The sequence below is a fragment of the Delphinapterus leucas genome, chromosome 21, assembly GCF_059928025.1.
Source record: "Delphinapterus leucas isolate spDelLeu-1000000601 "Yukka" chromosome 21, BTC_Dleu_Yukka2, whole genome shotgun sequence".
In the NCBI taxonomy this organism is placed as follows: Eukaryota; Metazoa; Chordata; class Mammalia; order Artiodactyla; family Monodontidae; genus Delphinapterus; species Delphinapterus leucas.
In genome coordinates, this window is record NC_143149.1 from 30279723 (window position 1) to 30302099 (window position 22377).

The 22377-nt window shown below is 36.7% G+C and overlaps 1 protein-coding gene across 2 annotated transcripts in view; it reads left to right on the forward strand.

Annotated features, from left to right (window-relative positions):
• Positions 1 to 21733, forward strand: part of ADAM9 (ADAM metallopeptidase domain 9) — a 102418-nt gene extending 80685 nt beyond the window's left edge. For both annotated transcript variants that reach the window (XM_022571267.2, XM_089903778.1), the window contains exons 17-22: positions 3536 to 3616; positions 3864 to 3969; positions 9218 to 9359; positions 11021 to 11108; positions 17846 to 17913; positions 19869 to 21733. In XM_022571267.2, the coding sequence (XP_022426975.1) occupies positions 3536 to 3616; positions 3864 to 3969; positions 9218 to 9359; positions 11021 to 11108; positions 17846 to 17913; positions 19869 to 19962 (579 nt within the window). In that variant the 3' untranslated portion in view covers positions 19963 to 21733. The remainder of the gene's footprint in view (positions 1 to 3535; positions 3617 to 3863; positions 3970 to 9217; positions 9360 to 11020; positions 11109 to 17845; positions 17914 to 19868) is intronic.
• The last annotated feature ends 644 nt before the right edge of the window (positions 21734 to 22377 follow it).

Sequence of the window (22377 nt, forward strand, 5' to 3'; positions counted from 1 at the left end):
TAGGGTGTGAACAAAGAGCCTGTATCTTAGTCTGGCAGAACCCTAAACAGATCGGTGATTTGGAAACAGTGGTTATAGCTGAGAGGGGTTGGTGGAGGGAGGCATGGTATTGAAAATGGACTTAAATTTATTCTACCAGTGGAGAGGCTAGCTCTTCTGTCTGTCTGCTTCTCCTATCTTGTCAACAAAGCATCAGCAGCCAGTTGCCTGTTCCCCTGGGAACAGGTTGGAGATGAGAAGATAAGATTTTTGATATTATTTGGTCATCCTCCTAGGAGATGTCTGTCTCCCTGTCCTAACCCTAGTATACTGTTCTCCTTCATGCATGTATAACTGGACTATAGATGGATTGTTACATAAACTTGGACAATTCTGTGAGGAAGCTGAACAAAAAGACTGAAACAGAAAAATGAGAGAGAAGATAAAAGCCTGCAAGGATCAACTAAAGATTTTAAAATCCAACTAATTTAAATCTCTAATTTAGAGAAAGAAAACAGTGAAGCGAACTTGTGTCAGAGTACTTGTGAAGAATAGCTTCCAGAGACAAACCCCTGGCCCCCCCAAAACAAACAAAGGTCACATATAAAGGGATGAGATTGAGAATTGAAATCTGGAAACCAAGGGAGCAACACATTCATGTTTCCAAAAGATTCTCAACCTAGAATTCTATACACAGCCAGAGTAGCAATGAAGTGAGAGAGCACAATAAAAACATTTTAGACAATGTATCGTTTCAAATTTTCTTTTCAGAAAATTTATCTTTATTTATCCTGTCTTAGGAAATCATCTAACACAATGTTCTAACAAATGAGGAAGTGCACCAAAAAGAGAATTATAGTCTAGGACACAGAAGAACGTCAAAGAGAAATTCTAAAATTGCAGCTATGTACCAGGCCAGTAGAGTAATCAATTTAGATTGGAGCAAGTGGACCCTGCAGGGAGGTTTCTAGAGAAAGAGGGAACTTGAAAGAGGAAAGGACATGAGAACTTTCTTTTTTTTTTCTTTCTTTTTTTTTTTTTTGTGAAGAGATTGAATACTGATATGACAAAGGCCAGTTGTATAAGAAGAAAGACAAGTATTAGCTGTAGCAAAAACAAAAGCTATATAAGAAGGAAAATACACTCTTAGTAACTCGCTTTGAAATCAACAGTGTTTTGTCCTAATTGTTGGCAAGGGACATTTATTCCCTTCTTTATTGTTTCCTTGTGGAGGAACTTCCATGATAATAACATTCCCAGGCTTTTAAGTGACTGGGAGGTGAGAAGAGGCTGGGAGAGCGGCACTTAAGACTCTCAGAGGATATTAAAGGAATGCAGATCCTACTGTGAGGTGGACTCCATCAAGAAGGCAACCCATGAGCGTCTGGGGATGCTTTGCCTGCAGATCCCCCCAAGTGGCCAACAGGCACCTCCAGCTTGCTGCATGCCTTACCCAGACACCCTTCACCCTGTGGCCAGCACTCTACATGCCCTCCCAACAGTGGTGCAAGAGTGAGCTTTTGCAGACAGCTAGTGAGCATGTGCAGAGAGCCAGCTAGAATCTGCTGGCCAGAGAGGGAACGCAGATTTGAGCTCCAGCTTTGGAAAGGGTTGTCAGCACTTGGCTTGGTATGTTGCAGGATTGAGAGAAGAGAATAGGCTTAAGAATTCTTCCCTAAGAGGGAGCAAGAAGTATGGAGCGGGCATGTCCTAGAGAATCTGAGAAAGCCTCAGAATCCCTAGCGGGACTGAAAGAAGGTATTTCTCTCATAAAGGTAGTTAGTAAAGACTGGAGGAGTTGACTGCTACTTCAGATGTGAAGAGAGTAATGCAGAACTTCCAGGAACATGAAAAGTCAAGCAAAGATGACAACACCAAAGGATCACAGTAATCTTCCAGTAACTGATCCCAAAGACATGATGATCTGTAATGTACCAATAAAGGATTCAAATAGCTGTTTGAAGGTTGCTCAATGATCATAGAAAAGACAATTTAATGAGATCAGGAAAGCAATGCATGAACAAAATGACAAGTTTAACAAAGAGATAGAAATCATAAAAAAAGAACCAAACAAATTCTGGAGCTGAAGAATATAATGGATGAAATGAAAAAAAATATAATAGAGAGCATCAACCTTAGAATGCATGAAGCAGAAGAAAGAATCTGTGAGCTGGAAGATAGGAACTTTGAAATGATCCATTCAGAGGAAAAGAATAACAGAAGAATGAAAAAGCGTGAAGGAAGCTGATGTGATCTATGGCATAACATCAAAAGAAGCAATTTGTGAATTATTGAGTTCCAGAGTAAACTAGGGAGAAAGGGGCAGAAAGCTCATTTAACAGAATGATGGCTGAGAACTTCCCAAAGCTGAGGAGAGAATTGGATATCCAAGTTCGCGAAGCAAATGGGTCATCAAACAAGTTCAACTGAGAGATCTTCTTCAAGACACATTATAATAAATCTGTCAAAAATTAAAGAAAAAGAATTAAAGAAAATGCAGCAAGAAAACGGAAACTTGCAGCTTACAAAGGAAACTGCACAAGGCTATCAGTGGATTTCTCAGCAGAAATCTTACAGGCCATATTCCTATTCATTTATTCTGCTTAGTCCATATTCATATCTTTCTGTTTTTCTGTTGGGTTATCTTTGTTATTGTTTTTACAGGCTCCTCATATATAAAGAATATTAACTGATAGTTATGTCTGTTGTAAATATTTTTTTCCAGTTTGTCATTTGTTTTGCCATAAAAAATTAAAATATCATGGAATCATTTCAATTTTGTCTCTTAAAAAGAATGTCTGTATATTTGCATGAATTAGTTTCATAATTAGTCGTGATATTGGAAGACAGGTTTTGTCTTGTCACAAAGTGTCCTTTTATTCTTATTTTGGAAAGAATTTTAAAAATTAACATGAGTGTCAAATTTTATCAAATGTTTTTTTTTTTTTTTTTGCGGTACACGGGCCTCTCACTGCTGTGGCCTCTCCCGTTGCGGAGCACAGGCTCCGGATGCGCAAGCTCAGCGGCCATGGCTCACGGGCCCAGCCGCTCCGCGGCATGTGGGATCCTCCCAGACTGGGGCACGAACCCGTGTCCCCTGCATCAGCAGGCAGACTCTCAACCACTGCGCCACCAGGGAAGCCCTCAAATACTTTTGTGATATTTATTTTAATAATGACAATTTATGTAAGGTATTATAGTAATAGATTTCCTATCATTGATCCTTTTCTGTAGTAGTGGGATCATCTCTGACTTGAAAAAAATCCATTTGTGCATGTTTTACTTTGAATTTTCACATCTATATATGTATGGAAGGAAAGATTATAGTTTTATCTTTGTTTTTGGCCTTTGTGTCATCTTTGATCATTAGTTCTATCTAAATTAGTTAATTTCACTTATTTTTCTAAATTTTCAAATATGTGATATGGGAATTAACTATTCCTGAAAAGTGTGAAAGAATTCACCTATGAAATAATCTACACCCAGGTCTGTTTTTTTCTGGCTAGTTTATTAATGTGTTCAAGTTTTCTTTACTCATTACTTCTTTTTTTTTCAGATCTGTAGAAATTTCCAGTGTGTAAATGCGTCTGTTCTGAATTATGACTGTGATATTCAGAAAAAGTGTCACGGACATGGGGTAGGTAATAGCCTCTTTTGGTTTATTCATGAAAGTGATGCTGAATAATGAGAATTCTTAGCGAGGATTCTCTGTAAGACTTCTTAGATTTTTAGATATTGGGGAATTTAGATACCTGATAAATTGTTCATTCTTAAAAAGTGTCTATGGATTTGCATGAATTTAGTCTTTTCTCTTGGTTTCTATTCTTGAATTCATCATGTAGAGCAACATTCACAATTAACAAAAGTGGTGTTTTGTTTTGAAGGTATGTAACAGCAATAAGAATTGTCACTGTGACAGCGGCTGGGCTCCCCCCTATTGTGAGGCTACAGGGTACGGAGGAAGTGTGGATAGTGGACCTGCATACAATGGCAAGTAATGTGGAGGGAAGTTAGTGTGGTCTCTCAGTGGCCCATGTCAAAAGTGGGGCATCCTTGTCCCTTGCCCTCACTTCCACATCTGTTAATCTATTTGTGTCTTTATATTTAAAGTTGGTTTCCTGTAGGTGGCCTATAGCTGGGTCTAATCCACTCTGCCCATCTCTGCCTTTTTTTTTTTTTTTTTTTTTTGTGGTACACAGGTCTCTCACTGTTGTGGCCTCTCCCATTGCGGAGCACAGGCTCCGGACGCGCAGGCCCAGCGGCCATGGCTCACAGACCCAGCTGCTCCGTGGCATGTGGGGTCTTCCCGGACCTGGGCATGAACCCATGTCCGCTGCATTGGCAGGTGGACTCTCAACCACTGCGCCACCAGGGAAGCCCATCTCTGCCTTTTAATTGAGTTGTTTTGGCCAATTATATTTAATTTGATTATTGATATGTTTGGGTTTAAATCTACCATATTGATATTTTTCTATCACAGTCTCCCTTCATGTGATACTGTGCCATTTCAGGATCCTTCCATTTCTCTCCTCTCAGCTTTTGTGCTATTGTCATCATACTACATATGTTATAAACCTATAATACATTGTGATTATTTTTGCTTTAAATAGTTGATTATTTTTAAAAGAAATTTAAATAATAGAAAAGATCTTTATATTTACCCACATAGTTACCATTTCTGGTGCCTTCATTTTTTTGTGTAAAGTCAGATTTCCATCTGGCATCATTCAATTTCTGCTTGAAGGTCTTCTTTTCACATTTCTGTTGGTGACAAATACTTTTAGCTTTGTATATCTGAAAAAGTCTTTATTTTGCCTTCCTTCTGGAATGATGACTGGGTAAAGAATTCTAAGGTGACAGTTTTTTCCCCCCTTTTACTTCTTCACAGATGTTCCTATGTTGTCTTCTGACTTGCACTGTTTTTCCTGAGAAATCTGCCATCATCTTTTTTTTTTTTCGTTTTCTGTTTATAGTGTGTCTCTTTTTTACCCTCTGGTTGCTTATAAGATTATCTCTTTATCTCTCATTTTTAGTATTTGATTATAATGTGCCTTGGTGTGCTTGGGATTTCTTAAACTTTTTGGATTTGTGCTTTTGTAGTTTTCTTCAAATTTGGAAACATTTTGGTCATTATTTCCTCAAATATTTTTTCTTCCATTTTCCTTCTTTTTCCTCTCCCTCAGGGACTCCAATTACATGTATATTTGACTACTTGGAGTTCTTTCACATCTCAGTGATTTGCCTTGATTTTTAAAAATTCTCTATTCTTTGTGTTTAACTTTGAATAGTTTCTATTGTTATTCTTCAAGTTCACTCTTCTGTGATGTCTGATCTGCCATTAATTCCATCCAGTTTATTCTTTATCTTAGACATTGAAGTTTTTATCTCTGTAAGTTCTATTTCTCCCTCCCTTTTCCTTTCGTTTTCTTTCTTTCTCTCTCTCTCTTTCTTTCTTTCCCTCTCTCTTTTTCTTTGCCTGCTTTCCTTCCTTCCTTCCTCCCTCCCTCCATCCCTCCTTACCTCCCTCCCTCTCTCTCTCCCTCCCTTCTACTCTCTCTTTCTCTGTTCCTCCCTCCCTCCCTTCCTTCCTTCTTTCCTTCCTCATGTCTCTACACAGCATGTTCAATCTTTACTTATCTTCTTGAACATGTAGAATACATCTATAATAATTTCTAATGTCCTTGTCTACTAATTCTATCATTTCTTAGTTTTGATTGATTGACTTTCTCCTCATTTTGGGTCATATTTTTCTGCTTCTTTGCATGCCTTCTAACGTTTTTACTGAACGCCAGAAATTGTGAAATTTGCCTGTTGTATATTAGGTGTTTTTGAATTTCTATTGCTGAACTTTGGGCTTAAGCTTAAGTGGGCTTAAGCTACATGTATGTAGTATGGTTCTTTTGAATCTTTTTTTTAAGCTCTATTGGGGGGACCTGAGCAGCATTTAGCCTAGGGCTGATTTTGCCCCATTACTGAGGCAAACCCCTTCTGTTTATTCTACTCAATGCCATTAACTATGGAGTTTTCCACTGGAAATGGCAGGAACAGGTATTCTTTCCAGTCCTGTGTGAGTTCTTGGGTTTATTCCCACTAATCCTTTCAGGTGATTCTTTCTATGGCTTCAGGTGGTTTCCTTACATGCATACACTGATCAGTATTCAACTGAGTATTTGAGGGGAACCCTTTGCAGATCTTTCAAGTTCTATCTGTGCAGCTGCCTCCCTTCTGGTACTTTGCCCGTGAACTCTAGTTGTCTTGGCTTCTTCCTCAGACAACTAGCGTGCATTCCTCTACTCGAGGAGACCACTTGGTTTTGCTTGGATTCCCACACCCCTCATCACAGTCTGTTAACTTTCTCTAGGCAGCAAACTGGGATTGTTGTGAAGCTCACCTTATTTGCTTTCTGTCTCTCAGGGATCATTGTTCTTTATTGCCTTATATCCAATGCCATGAAAACCATTGCGTCATGTATTTTGCCTGGTTTTCTGGTTGTTATAGCTGACAGGATAAATCTGGTCCCTATTATTCCATCTTGTCTAGAAGCGGAAGTCAGAACTATGGATGTTAATGGCTGTTTATCATTCCATTGATGGATGTGCCATAACTTGACTTAGCTGTTGTTTAATTATTTGACATTAGGTTGTTTCTAAGTTTTCGATACACATTGATAACATTGTAGTGTATATCTTAATACTCATGCATTTTTCCCAATTGAAGTATAAATTGCCAGTTATGGTATTATTAGATTGAAAGGTATAATCCTTTTTATGATTCTTTATTTTTAATTAATTTATTTTATTTTATTTTTTAATTTCTTAAAATTTTTGGCTACATTGGGTCTTCATTGCTGCCTGCGGGCTTTCTCTAGTTGTGGTGAGTTGGGGCTACTCTTTGTTGCGGTGCGCAGGCTTCTCACTGCGGTGGCTTCTCTTATTGTGGAGCACAGGCTCAAGGCACATGGGTTTCAGTAGTTGTGGCACATGGGCTCAGTAGTTGTGGCTCATGGGCTCTAGAGCGCAGGCTTGGTAGTTGTGGCACACGTGCTTAGTTGCTCTGTGGTATGTGGGATCTTCCCGAACCAGGGCTCAAACCTGTGTCCCCTGCATTGGCAGGCAGATTCTTAACCACCACTGTGCCACCAGGGAAGCCCTAGATATGATTTTTTATGCAGGGAAGGCTACAGGTGTTTTTTTTTATGATTCTTGATAAAAATTCCAAATGAACTTGTGTAATGCCACTGACAGTATGAAGGTACCAATTTTAACATAACCTGGCCAGTGTTAGATGCTTTAATTTAAATTTTGTCTACTTATTAGTGAGTATAAACTGATACATCAAGCTTACTTTAATTTTTCATATTTTTATTTTTAATTGGGTTGAGTGTTTCATATAACTTTTGGAACAGAAAGTTTTGGTACTTTTACAAATTTAAAACTATGAGGATAATTTCACAGTTTACCACTCGTGTTCATATTTACTATATTCTTTCACTAAAGAACATGAAACAGACAAAATTAATGTTAATTAATGAATTTTTAAAATTATAATAAGACTTTAAATCCATAAGCCATAAAAAATAAGATTGATGAATTCAGCTACCTCAGAACAATAAACTTATGCATGGAGAAAAGCATTGTACCATAAGACAAATGACAAAATGGGGAAAATATTTCCAACTCACATACAGATAAAACTATTCTCCCTAACATATAAAGGCTTTTAGAAACTGAGAAGAAAAAAAACAATAGACCAACAGAAAAACAGTCAAAGGACTGAGAAGAAAAAGAAGTACAATGTTTCCTTAAACATGAAAAGTTGCTCAAATCATAGTATAAAAAGAGAAATGCAAATTAAAATCATAAAAGATATAGTTTTTCACCTTCCAGGTTGGCAAACATGCAGAAGTTTGACTCTATAGGTGAGGCTGTGAGGAATTCTTGTATATTGCTGGCTGGCCTTCTAACTTTTAAAAGAAATTTATTTTATTGAAGTATAGTTGATTTACAATGTTGTGTTAATTTCTGCTGTACAGCAAAGTGATTCAGTGATACATGTATATACATTCTTTTCCATGTTCTTTTCCATTATGGTTGATCACAGGATATTGAATATAGTTCCCTGTGCTATATAGTAGTAGGACCTTGTTGTTTATCCATTCTATATATAATAGTTTGCATCTGCTAATCCCAAACTCCCTCCCCCCATTCCTCTTGGCAACTACAAGTCTGTTCTCTATGTCTGTGAGTCTGTTTCTGTTTCGTAGGTAAGTTCATTTGTGTCATATTTTAGATTCTGCATGTAAGTGATACCATATGGTATTTGTCTTTCTCTATCTGACTTACTTTACTTGGTAGGGTAATCTCTAGGTCCATCCATGTGGCTGTAAATGGCATTATTTCATTCTTTTTTATTGCTGAGTAGTATTCCATTATATATATATATGTACCACATCTTCTTTATCCATTCATCTGTCGATGGACATTTAGGTTGTTTCCATGTCTTGGGTATTGTGAATAGTGCTGTTAAGAATATAGGGGTGCATGTACCTTTTTGAATTATAGTCTGAATATATGGCATGCTAACTTGTTAACGATCACTGTGGTAGACAGGTTGATAGTGCCTTAAAAATGATGAATGCATTCACCTTCTGATACAGCAATTCTATTTTTGGGAAATTATTCTACAGATATACCTGCACCAAAATGATATGACATATGTACAAGGTTATTCATTGTAACATTTTTTTTGGTAACAGCAAGGATTGGAAAAATAAAAGTATTAGTAGGGTACTTACTGACTGAATAAACTACGGGACATCCTTGCAATGGAGTTTTGTATAGCTGTATAGAAAATGAGGTGGTGCTGTATGTATAGTTTGGGAAGATATGTAGTATAGCTAAGTGATAAAAGTAATGTGTGGAATAGCATTTATGCCATGCTACCTTTTGTGTAAGAAAGGGTTAACAATAGAATATATTTTGTTCTTGCTTATATTTACATGAAGAAATACTGTAAGATTATATAAGAAATTAATAAAAGTGGTTATCTTCAGGAAGGCAAAAATGAAGTGGGTAAGCATGAGGAGTGAACAAGACTTCTCAACATATTTCAGTTTATATCAGTGTGACTTTTGAACAATGTGAAAATTAATGTAAAACGTATCATCACCTAGTATGTTCTAGTTAATATGAGTTAACTTCTAATTTAATGATCATTAATGTAAAATCCTTCTCTGTAGAAAAGAATACCGCCTTGAGGGACGGACTTCTGGTGTTCTTCTTCGTCATTGTTCCTCTTACTGCATTGGCTGCTTTTGTCTTCATTAAGAGAGACCAACTACAGAAAAGCTACTGCAGAAGGAAGAGATCACAAACATATGAGTACTTAGATTATATTTCTTTTAAATTCATATTAAAAATTTTTAAGTATAATAATTATTAATGATGATAGTCATATCATAGAAGCTGGTTTAAAAATAGGGTTCTAAGTTATCTCTCCATTCTTTTGACATGATTAGCAGGAGTTAAAGGGCAGTGGTGACTCAGCCACCTATTATAATGGTGAGGGGAAAGGATTATGGGGACCAGCCTGTATGCTACTGAAAATGGCTGCTAGGATTCATTTTACTTGACTTTGATTTCTGATAGTGGAGTAATTGGACTACAACTTCTGATTTGGGCTTCGTTAAAAAATTTTCATCCATGTCTATTTCAAGTATCAGTTCTCATAGGAAAAGTGTTCTTCAAGTCTGTTTTGAAAACAGATTTTGTGAATCATCAGCTTTTAAGAAATAAGCTTTGATGGACGAAAGGGCTGTCATATTTCAGACAGCTGATATTTCTAGTCTGTGTGTTGGACTCTTATACAACTGTCTCTCAGCGATCACTTCTAACATGTTGGCATTGGAATGTGGCATATATTAGCATGGGCCTTGTAGTCAGATCTAAGTTCAAGTTCCAGTTTGTCATTTGCTAGAATTATGAACTGGAATAATAAAAAAAGTTTCTGAGCATTGGTTTACTTCCTTTAAAATGGGAATAATGATATTGCCTATCTCTTCGGGTTGATGTGAGGATTAAATGAGGAAATACTAACAAACAAAACCCATAGCACAATGTAATTACTTAATAACTCATCTTTCTTATGATAATGATCCAAAATGTTCAAATCTTGCCTCGATTGCTCACTTTACTTCATTGCCCTATTTCTAACTTACCTCACTTACTGTATAATGTTTTCCTAGAGTATACTGATGTTAGCTTTATTTTTCTTAATGTATTCTAAAACAGATTTATATTTCTTTTTTTAAAAAATATAATTTATTGAGGCGTAGCACCCTCGCCCACCCTTTACTTTGGCCACACTGCCCTTGGCCAAGCACTTGGCTTGGCGGGATCTTAGTTCCCTGAATAGGGGTTGAACCCAGGCCACAGCAGTAGAAGCGCCAAGTCCTAACCACTGGACTGCCAGGGACTTCCCCAGATTTATGTTTCTACCCTTTTTCTTAACTTCAGACTGACCAATCCCTATAGATAATTCCCCAGTCTGCATCTCTGAAATTTTAGTTCCATAGCAATAGCTATCTCCTATACACTTCTACCTAGCTGACTTACTATCATTTCGGCATGTCTAAATCTTAGCTGACATCTTTCCAGCCAGCTTGTTTGCTCCTCTTGGACTTCCTAATATTCAGAGTGACTACTTCAAACCTAGGAATATGCTTTTACTCCTCTCTGATTTCAGGAAGACTTGAGGAGAGAAGTTGGAGAACACTGGCCCAATTGACCAAACTACATAATTTCTTAGAATTTCAGTTTATTTAATTGTAAAATGAGGTTAATAAAACTTTATAGTACTCTAAGGATTAAAACTGGGTGAAAGCTAATAAAAATGCTGTAAAAATTTTAGTTGTCTTCATGATCATCATCACCACCACTACCAATAACATTGTTCTGTACTTGGGAAAATGCAAGGTCTATGTAATATATCATGTAGAAATGTTTTAATCTTAATTTAGCTCAAAAGTAATTGTATCTTTCAGGTCAGATGGCAAAAATCAAGCAAAAGTTTCTAGACAGCCAGTGAGTGTTCCTGGACATGCTTCTTCAGTGGCTCCTCCCAGAGAAGTTGTAAGTTTAAATGAAAAATTCTTTTTCTTTACTATATTATGATATCAAAGTTTTAAAGATTAAAAAAATTGTTACATCATATAGGAATAAACATAGATAATTTCCAAAGAATTTAGGAGTGTGGTCTATAGGTGGCCTCTGGGTTAGTTAATGGAATACCAGCAGGGTCCATGGCTCAGAGGAGATGGGAGAAAACATCTAGTCATTGAGAATGTCTTGCCTTGAAACCAAGCTTGGGAAATGACGTGGGATTTATGCCATCACTGTTTTCTCCTATGTCTGCTATCCTTCTGTTTTTAATGCCTGGCTTCCCCAGGGCATGTTACTGAAGATCTGGTGCTGAGCTCCTGGAATAATAGGCCTAGTTGTCTCAGCAGTGGGACCAGTAATCACTGTCCTTGGGAGTGTATTAGGGAGTACTGGGATAATGATATACTTTTTCTAATATGCATATATCCCTAATAAATATATTACTTTATCTGCTTTTAAACATTATATGTTTTGCTTGCTATCTTACACATATATCTGCAACTTGCTTTTTCCTTTAACATTGCTTTGTGATTTGTCCCTAGCAATACATGTAGCTCTAATGCATTCATTTTCACTATTGATATTATGTTACATAAATACCACACAGTTTAAAAATCCATTTTTCTATTACTAGTTTCCAATTGTTCATTACTATGAACAAAGCTAAGATAAACATTCTATATGTTTCTCATGCACATGTGTGAGTTCTAGGACTGTACTAGTACAGTGGTTACTATCCACATGTGGCTATTTAAATTTCATTTTAAATTAAATAAAATTAAGAATTCCATTCCTCACTGACATTTTAAACACTCGATAGATCATATGTGGCCACTACTGTAGGGACACCACAGACATAGATTGTTTCCATCATTGTAGAAAATTCTGTTAGAGAGCTCTGATCTAGGGGCATACAGGAATTAAATTGCTGGGTTGAAAGATATGTGAATATTTACTGGAAAATGCCAAATTGTTTTCCAAAAAGGTTACACCATTGGGTGATGTACTGTCAGTGGTATATGAGCATTCCTGCCAAACTACATCTTTGCCAACACTTGGTACTGTCAGACTTTTAAAGTCTTTCCAGTTATGTGGAGGTAAGATGATTAGATATCCTTCTAATATGGAAGGATACATGTGGAATCTCCCAGTTCTTCTCCCTTTTCCTTTATAAAAAATAAACAAAACTTTTTATGCCCTTTTTCCCCCTTAACCATATATCTCAGAGATTTTTCCATATCACTACATATATAGGATGATCACACAGCCCCTACATATCCAAGTTTGAAATTATATATGTGTTCTTTTTCATCTTTGACATATTTTTTTCCTTTTTTATTGTGGTAAAATATACATGCCATAAAGGTTGCCATTTTGACCATTTTTAAGTATACAATTCAGTGGCATTAATTACATTCACAATGTTGTGCAATCATCGCTGCTACCTATTTCTAAAACTTTTTCATTACCCCAAACAGAAACTCTGTACCCATGAAGCAGTAAGTCCCCATCCCCCACACCCTAGCAACCACTATTCTACTTTTTAAAAAATTGAGATATGGGCTTCCCTAGTGGTCTAGTGGTTAAGAATCCGCCTGCCAATGCAGGGGACACGGGTTCGAGCCCTGGTCCGGGAAGATCCCACATGCCTCGCAGCAACTAAGCCTGTGCGCCACAACTACTGAGCATGCATGCCACAACTACTGAAGCCTGCACACCTAGACCCTGTGCTCCGCAACAAGAGAAGCCCTGCTTACTGCAACTAGAGAAAGCCCACGCACAGTGATGAAGATCCAACACAGCCAAAAATAATACATAAATTAAATAAGTACATTTATTAAAAAAATAGTGCAGCCTTGGGGCAGGGTCCTGGTTCCCCCTCAAGGGATATACATAACAAGATCTAAAAAAAAAAAAAAAATTGAGATATAATAGACATAACATATAAGTTTCAGGTATACAACATGATTCAATATTTGTGTATGGTATGAAATGAGCACCACAATAAGTCTAGTTAACATCCATCACCACACATAGTTACAAATTTTTTTTCTTGTGATGAGAACTTTTAAAGTTTGCTCTCTTAGCAGTTTTCAAATATGCAATGCAGTGTTATTAACTATAGTCACCATGCCGTACATTATATCCCCAGGACTTATTCATCTTATGACTGGAAACTAGTACCTTCTGACCACCTTCATCTGTTTTCACCCATCTCCCTCTCCTGCCTATGTCATTCTGCAATCTGTTCTCTGTATCTAAGAGTTTGGTATTTTTTGGTTGTTTGATTTTAGATTCCACATATAAGTGAGATCATACAGTATTTGTCTTTTCCTGTCTGACTTATTTCACTTAGCCTGAATGCCCTCTAGTCCATCCATGTTGTCACAAATGGCAAGATTTCCTTTTGTTTGGTGGTTGAATAATATTCTTTTATATATATATATATATATATATATGCGCCACAGATGGACACTTAGGCTCTTCCACATGTTGGCTGTTATAAATAATGCTGCAATGAACATGGGGGTGCAGATATTTTTACAAGTTAGTGTTCTCGTTTTCTTTGGATAAATACCCAGAAATAGAATTGCTGGATCATATGGTAGTTGTGTTTTTAATTTTTTGAGGAACCTCCATACTGTTTTCCATGGGGGCTGTACCAATTTATTATACATTTGCATCAGCAGTGCACAGAAGTTCCCTGTTTTCCACATCAAAATCAAGGGTTGTAAATTAGTGGTATTTACAGTACCAGTTAGGTACTGTATAGGTTTGGCAATACATTTTTGGAAGATTTTATTTAAAATACATGGACATAGGAAATATGTTACCTTTTAACTAATGGAGTTGATTAGAGCCAAGATAATACTTCATTATTTTTGAATTTAAAAAAATATAATTTTGACTAGGGCCCAGGGAGCCTGCTGAGCTCCCAGGCTGGTCCCATGCCCTCCAAGTCCCCCCCTTCCCTCCCCAGCCACATTGGTCCTGAGGACATAAGAGGGAGGCCAGGGAGATCAGGAGAAGCAGGTGGGAGGGGCCCTCCCAGACCCCAGAGCAGAGGAAAAGGAGAGGAGGGGAGGGCGTTTGCCCTGCCCACACGAGCCCAGAAAGCCTGCTGGGCTCCCAGGTGAGGTCCCCTGCCCTCTGAGACCAGGGGTGGGGGGCACGCCTGGGCTCCTTCTGTTCCATTGAGCCTAAGCCCCACCCCCTTACCCCCCATCTTTTACAGCCCTGTGGGTCCTAAGCATAGGCCCCGCCCACCACTCAAACCTCACCCTTGCTTAGGCCCCGCTTTACACAGCCAAGGCCTTCCCCCCCGCCCCTTTTTTCTTTTTCTTTTTTCCTTTTCCCTCTTCCTCTTTTTTACTATTGTGATACTGATGTACCTTCTGGTTGTTGATTCATCTATATTTTTATTTTTACATTCTTTCTAACATATCTGTTAGTTTCCTAGCCTAATTTTATTTTTTGCTTCGTTATTGTTCTTTTTCTCTTTTTTTCCACCCCATGTGGCTTGCGGGATCCTGGTTTGCAAGCCTGGGGTTGGGCGGAAGCTCCTGCGGTGGGAGCTCTGAGTCTGCACCACTAGACTAACGGGAACCTCAGACCCCAGGGAATATTCACTGGAGTGAGGTCTCACAGAGTTTCTCATCTCATCACTAAGACCCAGCTCTATTCAATAGCCTACAGAGTCCAGTGTTGGGAGCCTCAGGCCAAACAACCAATAAAACAGGAACACAATCCCACTCATAAAAAAAAAGAGAGACAGCAAAAAAATATGTCATAGATGAAGGAGCAAGGTAAAAACCTACAAGACCAAATAAATGAGGAGGAAATAAGTAATCTACCTGAAAAAAAATTCAGAGTAATGATAGTAAAGATGATCCAGAATCTCAGAAACAGAATGGAAGCACGGATTGAGATAATACAAGAAGTGTTTAACAAGGACCTAGAAGAAGTAAAGAACAAACAGAGATGAACAGCACAATATCTGAAATGAAAAATACATTAGAAGGAATCAATAACAGAATAACTGAGGCAGAAGAATGAATAAGTGAACTGGAAGACAAAATGGTGGAAATACTGCCCTGGAGCAGAATAAAGAAAAAAGAATGAAAAGAATTGAAGACAATCTCAGAGACCTCTGGGACAACACTAAACGCACCAACATTCGAATTATAGGGGCTCCAGAAGAAGAGAAAAGAAAGGGTCTGAGAAAATATTTGAAGAGATTATGGTGGAAAACTTCCCTAACATGGGAAAGGAAATAGTCACCCAAGTCCAGGAAGCACAGAGAGTCCCATACAGGATAAACCCTAGGAAAAATACACCAAGACACATATTAATCAAATAACAAAAATTAAATTCAAAGAAAAAACATTAAAAGCAGCAAGGAAAAACAAAAAATAACATACAAAGGAATCCCCGTAAGGTTATCAGCTGATTTTTCAGTGGAAACTACAGGCCAGAAGGGAGTGGCAGGATATACTTAAAGTGATGAAAGAGGAAAAGCTACAACCAAGACTACTCTACCCAGCAAGGATCTCATTCAGATTCAATGAAGTCAAAAGCTTTTCAGACAAGCAAAAGCTAAGAGAATTCAGCACCACTAAACCAGCTTTACAACAAATGCTAAAGAAACTTCTCTAAGCGGGAAACACAAGAGAAGAAAAAGACCCACAAAAAAACCCCTGAAAACAATTAAGAAAATGGCAATAGGAACATACATATCAATAATAACCTTGAATGTAAATGGATTAAATGCCCCAACCAAAAGACACAGACTGGCTGAATGGATACAAAAACAAGACCTGTATATATGCTGTCTACAAGAAACCCACTTCAGACCTAGGGACACATGCAGACTGAAAGTGAGGAGATGGAAAACGGTATTCCATGCAAATGGAAATCAAAAGAAAGCTGGAGTAGCAATACTCATATCAGATAAAATAGACCTTAAGATAAAGACTGTTACAAGAGATAAGGAGGGACACTACATAATGATCAAGGGATCAATCCAAGAATAAGACACAACAATTATAAATGTTTATGCACCCAAATAGAAGCACCTCAATACATAAGGCAAATGCTAACAACCATGAAAGGAGAAATCGATAGTAATACAATAATAGTAGGGGACTTTAACACCCCACTTACACCAATAGACAGATCATCCAAACAGAAAATAAATAAGGAAACACAAGCTTTAAATGACACAATAGACCAGACAGATTTAATTGATATTTTTAGGACATTCCACCCAAAAGTGGTAGAATACACTTTCTTCTCAAGTGCACATGGAACATTCTACAGGATAGATCACATCCTGGGTCACAAAGAAGCCTCAGAAAATTTAAGAAAATTGAAATCATATCAAGCATCTTTTCTGACCACAACACTATGAGATTGGAAATCAATTATAGGAAAAAAACTGTAAAAAACACAAATACGTGGAGGCTAAACAATACGTTACTAAGGAACCAAGAGATCATGAAGAAATCAAAGAAGAAATAAAAAAAATACATAGAAACAAATGACAATGAAAACATGATGACCCAAAATCTATGGGATGCAGCAAAAGCAGTTCTAAGAGGGAAGTTTATAGCAATTCAATCTCACCTCAAGAAACAAGAAAAATCTCAAATAAACAATACACTTTTAAAACAACTAGGGAAAGAAGAACAAAGAAAACCCAAAGTCAGTAGAAGGAAAGGTGTGGTGAAAAGGGAACCCTCCTACACTGTTAGTGGGAATGTAAATTGATACAACCACTATGGAAAACAGTATGGAGGTTCCTTAAAAAACTAAAAATAGAACTACCATATGACCCAGCAATCCCACTGCTGGGCATATACCCTGAGAAAACCATAATTCAAAAAGAGTCATGTACCACAATGTTCATTGCAGCACTATTTACAATAGCTAGGACATGGAACCAACCTAAATGTCCATCAGCAGATGAATGGATAAAGAAGATGTGGCACATGATATACAGCAGAATATTACTCAGCCATAAAAAGAAACGAAATTGAGTTATTTGTAGTGAGGTGGATGGACCTATAGTCTGTCATAGAGTGATGTAAGTCAGAAAGAGAAAACAAATACCGTATGCTAACGCATATATATGGAATCTAAAAAAAAAAAAAAAGGTACTGATGAACCTAGTTGCAGGGCAGGAATAAAGAGGTAGACATAGAGAATGGACTTGATGACATGGCGTGGGAGGGCGAAGCTGGGGCGAAGTGAGAGTAGCATCGACATATATACACTACCGAATGTAAACTAGTTGGCTGGTGGGAAGCAGCAGCATAGCACAGGGAGATCAGCTCGGTGCTTTGCGATGACCTAGAGGGGTGGGGTAGGGAGGGTGGGAGGGACACGCAAGAGGGAGGGGATGTGGGGACATAGGTATGCATATGGCTGATTCGCTTTGTTGTGCAACAGAAACTAACACGGTATTGTGAAGCAATTATACTCCAATAAAGATCTATTAAAAAATATATACAACCTTAAAAGAATTAAATATTCTACACTCAGTAGCAAAGACATGTTGAATAAGCGAAGTATTTTAAAATGTCAACATTAATAGTCATCTATTCATTGATTTTTAAATAGATTGATTACTTTTATATGGAAAATAAACTTTATAGAAAATATATTTATGAGTGCACTGTGGTAATAACTTTTTTTTTCCTTTTTAGCCTATATATGCAAACAGATTTCCAGTACCAACTTATGCAGCGAAGCAGCCTCAGCAGTTCCCATCAAGGTCTGAAGTGAATTTGCTTAGATTACTTGACCAGAATAAAACCCAGGGTTAATGTCTAAATAGTTCTCTTGTATTTTTAATTTAATTTAGGACAAGGTCTTTGCTGCTAACAGTTTAGATAGAACACAGTTTGCAGAAAAACTTTTAAGAGCTTTTATATAAGTTTTGTCATATTAATGCAGTGTCGGAATGAAATTTTAAAGAAGCCCAAACAAGACAGTCAACAGCTGCTGTAGCCTTTGGTGTCTGTAAGATTCAGAAGCAACGACCTTTAAAATAACCAGCAATGGGAAATCAGATAGGCTGGACCAGCCTTCTTATTAGGAACAGCTAGAAAAAAAGCTAGACAATATAAGAAAATATGTATTTCAAGGCATCAGAAAACTACCAAGGAAATGAGAGATTATGGGACTATGGTCCAGGAGAGGAAGGCAGTCCAGAGATAATCTCAGCTTTTGGGACCATTTTTCATCCTAGACTGTAAATATCTACCTATTCTGAACGTGAGAGGATAGGAAGCTGAGGAGAGCTTTTCAACAAACTCATAGGGATGAGGGGACAAAGACTGGAGCCCTGTCAAGGAGGTGGTACCCTGGCAAATATCCCAGTCTTTGTGTTGGGACCCCGGGGTAAGGGTGAATCAGACCCTCAACTTATTTCCTGCAGTTTTATTATTATTTTTTTAATGTTTGGCCCCCAGTTTAAAAAGCTAGACATATAAGAAAAGAAAATGTGACTAAAACCAAGAAAAGCAGACTCAGAGGGTATGCAATTAATATCAGAGATGGACTTTAAAGTAACTATGACGATTACATCACCGAATTAATAGTCAAGATTGAGAATTTCAGCACAAAACTAGATGTGCTGGACTTAAAAACCTAAAAAAAGAATTAAATGGAAATTCTAGAACTGAAAAACACAAGAAAAATAAAAGACTCAGTGGATGGGCGTAACATCAGCAAGAAAGGAGAAAATTTATTATAACATTTTGCATCACACAAAATACATCTCACCCCTCCCACCCCGCAAAAATCCTTCAAATTACAATTGAATTGCACACTGAGTAGTATCCTCAAGTATAATCTTTATTATGCAGTGAGAGTGTACTGAAATCCACCTGAACCTCAGGAGCAGATTATATAAATAGTGAGACACATATTCACCATGTAAAGTTCTAGTATGTTATTGGAATAGAGGTATACTAGAATTGGATGAAGAAGTTAGGGAAGAGTATCCACAGGTTAAAGCATGAGAACTGAGAAGGACTGGTATAGAAGTCATAGCAGGTTTAATTCTCGGAGTGGAAATTATATTTGAGAGAGCTGGAATTTCAGTTCTATGCATGTATGTAAGGTTTATACTTAGTTGTGATTTGCTCCCCTTAAATCCTAACAGTACAAGAGGTGCTTAATTCACATAGTATCTTCACTTGTCTTTTACAATTTGTCTTTTCTATTTCATGTACTGTCCTTTTTTTTTTTTTTTTTTTTGCGGTACGCGGGCCTCTCACTGTTGTGGCCTCTCCCATTGCGGAGCACAGGCTCCGGATGCACAGGCTCAGCGGCCATGGCTCACGGGCCCAGCCGCTCCGCGGCATGTGGGATATTCCCGGACCGGGGCATGAACCCGCGTCCCCTGCATCGGCAGGCGGACTCTCAACCACTGCGCCACCAGGGAAGCCCCTCATGTACTGTCCTTTTTAAACACATATACACCAGAACCTTTGTACGTTGTTGATTATACACTAGCATGACTTTAAGGTAGTTACTCCATTTTAGACTCCGATTGGAGACTTTTAACCATTACATATCCGATTCGTAATGATCTCAGAATATAAGGTACCCTTAAGAATTGTCAGTGATGTCAAGAATGGTGTTATGTTGGGCTTGTAATGAAGGTAGCATTATTTCATACGGTTGAAACATACGATTAACTGTCTTTCTTCCCCTTCACAGGCCGCCTCCACCACAACCGAAAGTATCATCTCAGGGAAATTTAATTCCTGCTCGTCCTGCTCCTCCACCTCCGTTATATAGTTCCCTCACTTGATTTTTTTTTTTTAACCTTTCATTTTGCAGACATCTTCAGGGAACTGAGCTAATACTTTTTTTTTTCCTGATATTTTCTTGAAAAACCTTTCTTCCTGCTGCAGTTATGAATGAAAACAAAATACCACCAAACAAACTTTATTAATACAGAAAAACAGAACTTGAGTAGTGGGAAATGAGAAACAGAAGAAATGCAGTAAAGCCAGGGAATTTAGAATAACATTTTCATTTCCATTACTGAATACATTTTATTCGGTCATCTGTGAGGTTAATGCACCTGACATGGATTATGTTATTTGAACACGTTACTGTAGTGATTTTCAAATTAACTGTATTGGTTTAAGTTTTGTCATTATGTGCTTAAATGTAATTCTGAATTTTGACCTTAGTTATCATTAATGTAGTTTCTGATTGAACATGTAATAACCTAATACCTGTGAAAACTAATTAGCTGTCAATTAATATCTAATATTTTTAATCTTGCACAGACTAATAATCATCACACACTAGAATTTTGTGTATCTCATTCACTACATGAATAAAGGAATACTCTGTCTTCAGAAGAATGCACAAAATACAGAATTAAGATACCATAATATAAATTTAAAAGTGCAAAAACACACTAAAAGTGTGTATGTGTATACTTACACACAGTTATTATCTTCCATTTTAATGAACATTCTATGGATATATGATTCTATGGATTCTATGGATAATAGATTCTGTGGATCTATCTATGGATAATGAATATTAGAAAAGTTAATTTAATAATAGAATTTCTATTATGAATCATGTTAAAGCATAGCATCCTTTTACAATAGCATTGTTTTAAATTAATTATAAACTTTAAGGTACGAAGTATTTAATAGAACTAATCAGATACGCTGTTGATTCTTGGCTGTAATAAAAAGCAGGAACAATTATAGTATCTTCAATCAATTGAGCTATCATAAAACCACTTGAGAATTTCATAAGCACTTTAATTTTAAGTCCAAAATCTGAAACTTCAAAGATTGCTATTAATATAATTTAGAATGTTTACATTTACTAAGGTGTGCTTGATAATGTCTCTGTTGACACTAATATTTTTAAAGAAATTAGGCTGGAGAAAGGAAGGAAGAAAAAGTTTTCTTAGATAAGTGCAAAAAAGTTAGTGGTATCTGTGAGTTATTGTCCCAGCTATGATAAAAAAATGAATTTTTACTGTGGAAGAAATGGTATGAATGATAAAAATTTAAGCACCTAAATTTTTTTGGTAATTTTTCATAATAAAGTTTATTAATAAGTTTATTAACTGAATTTCTTTAGTTTTTAAAAAATTTTTGGTTTGTGTATACATACATATACAAACATAAGATTTACCGTAAATAAAATACTTGAAATTCTGATTTGTGTTGCCCAGTAATTTCTTAAATACTCAGCTATTTATAACCTTATTAATTAAAACATTATACTAATTTTCCAGACTTCTGCCAAATTGTGAACAGTGGCTTTTTGTTAAAAAGAAAAACAGATTGGTTTTGAAGAAGACACACATCTGTCTTCTGAAGATGGTACATTATTTTAACAATCAGGTACATATTAAAAATTGTAAACAGTCCCAAATAAAGATTCTTCATTTCAATTTAAATCTCTGAATGAATTAATATACGACCAAAAATGTTTGTGTTTGTCACTGAGATAGTCCCACAGTTTTTACACAGCTTTGCAATTGTCATATCACTGAAATTTCACAGTTGGTAATATATTAACTATGCAACTTAAAACTTTTTTCAGAATTAGATAATTCCTTGGATCTTTGAATATTTAGAAAGTTTTTCTAAAAGACTGTTGATCAGTCTGAACTTCTTTTGCTTTTATATATATTTTTACATATTTTATATTCTTTTCACTTAGGTTTGTCCTTGATTTATCTTGGATTGTTATTAAAAATTGTAAAATTTCTTGGTCATAGATGCCACTTAAAAATTTGAAAATATTAAAGATATTCTTTGCCATCTGCTAAAGATGTTTTAATAATCAAGGATAAATTGTATGTAACTTTGGTGTCGCTGTGTGACTGTGTTCACAAGCTTATTACCTTGTTCAAGGTATCGCATTTTCCCTTTCTATCAGGCAGCTGCCTGGGTCTCTAACCATCTAGTAAAACATGATCTAGGTTTTCTAAGCACAGATCAGATTTTATTAAATTCTATAAATGTTTACTGAAACTCTGCCATCTTGCAGGTACCACAGTACGTCATTAGGTCCTGTGATATATAAGTTCTGGATGAGACATGCCTCGCATTATAGAGGGAGTCATATACACAAGTAAGAATGACATAAAGTCTGCTTTTTAAAAGATTTAAACAGGAAAGGTTGCGGAGAAGGAAATAACAAAGAAGTGAAATAACTGGAAATCCATTCAAAGTACTTA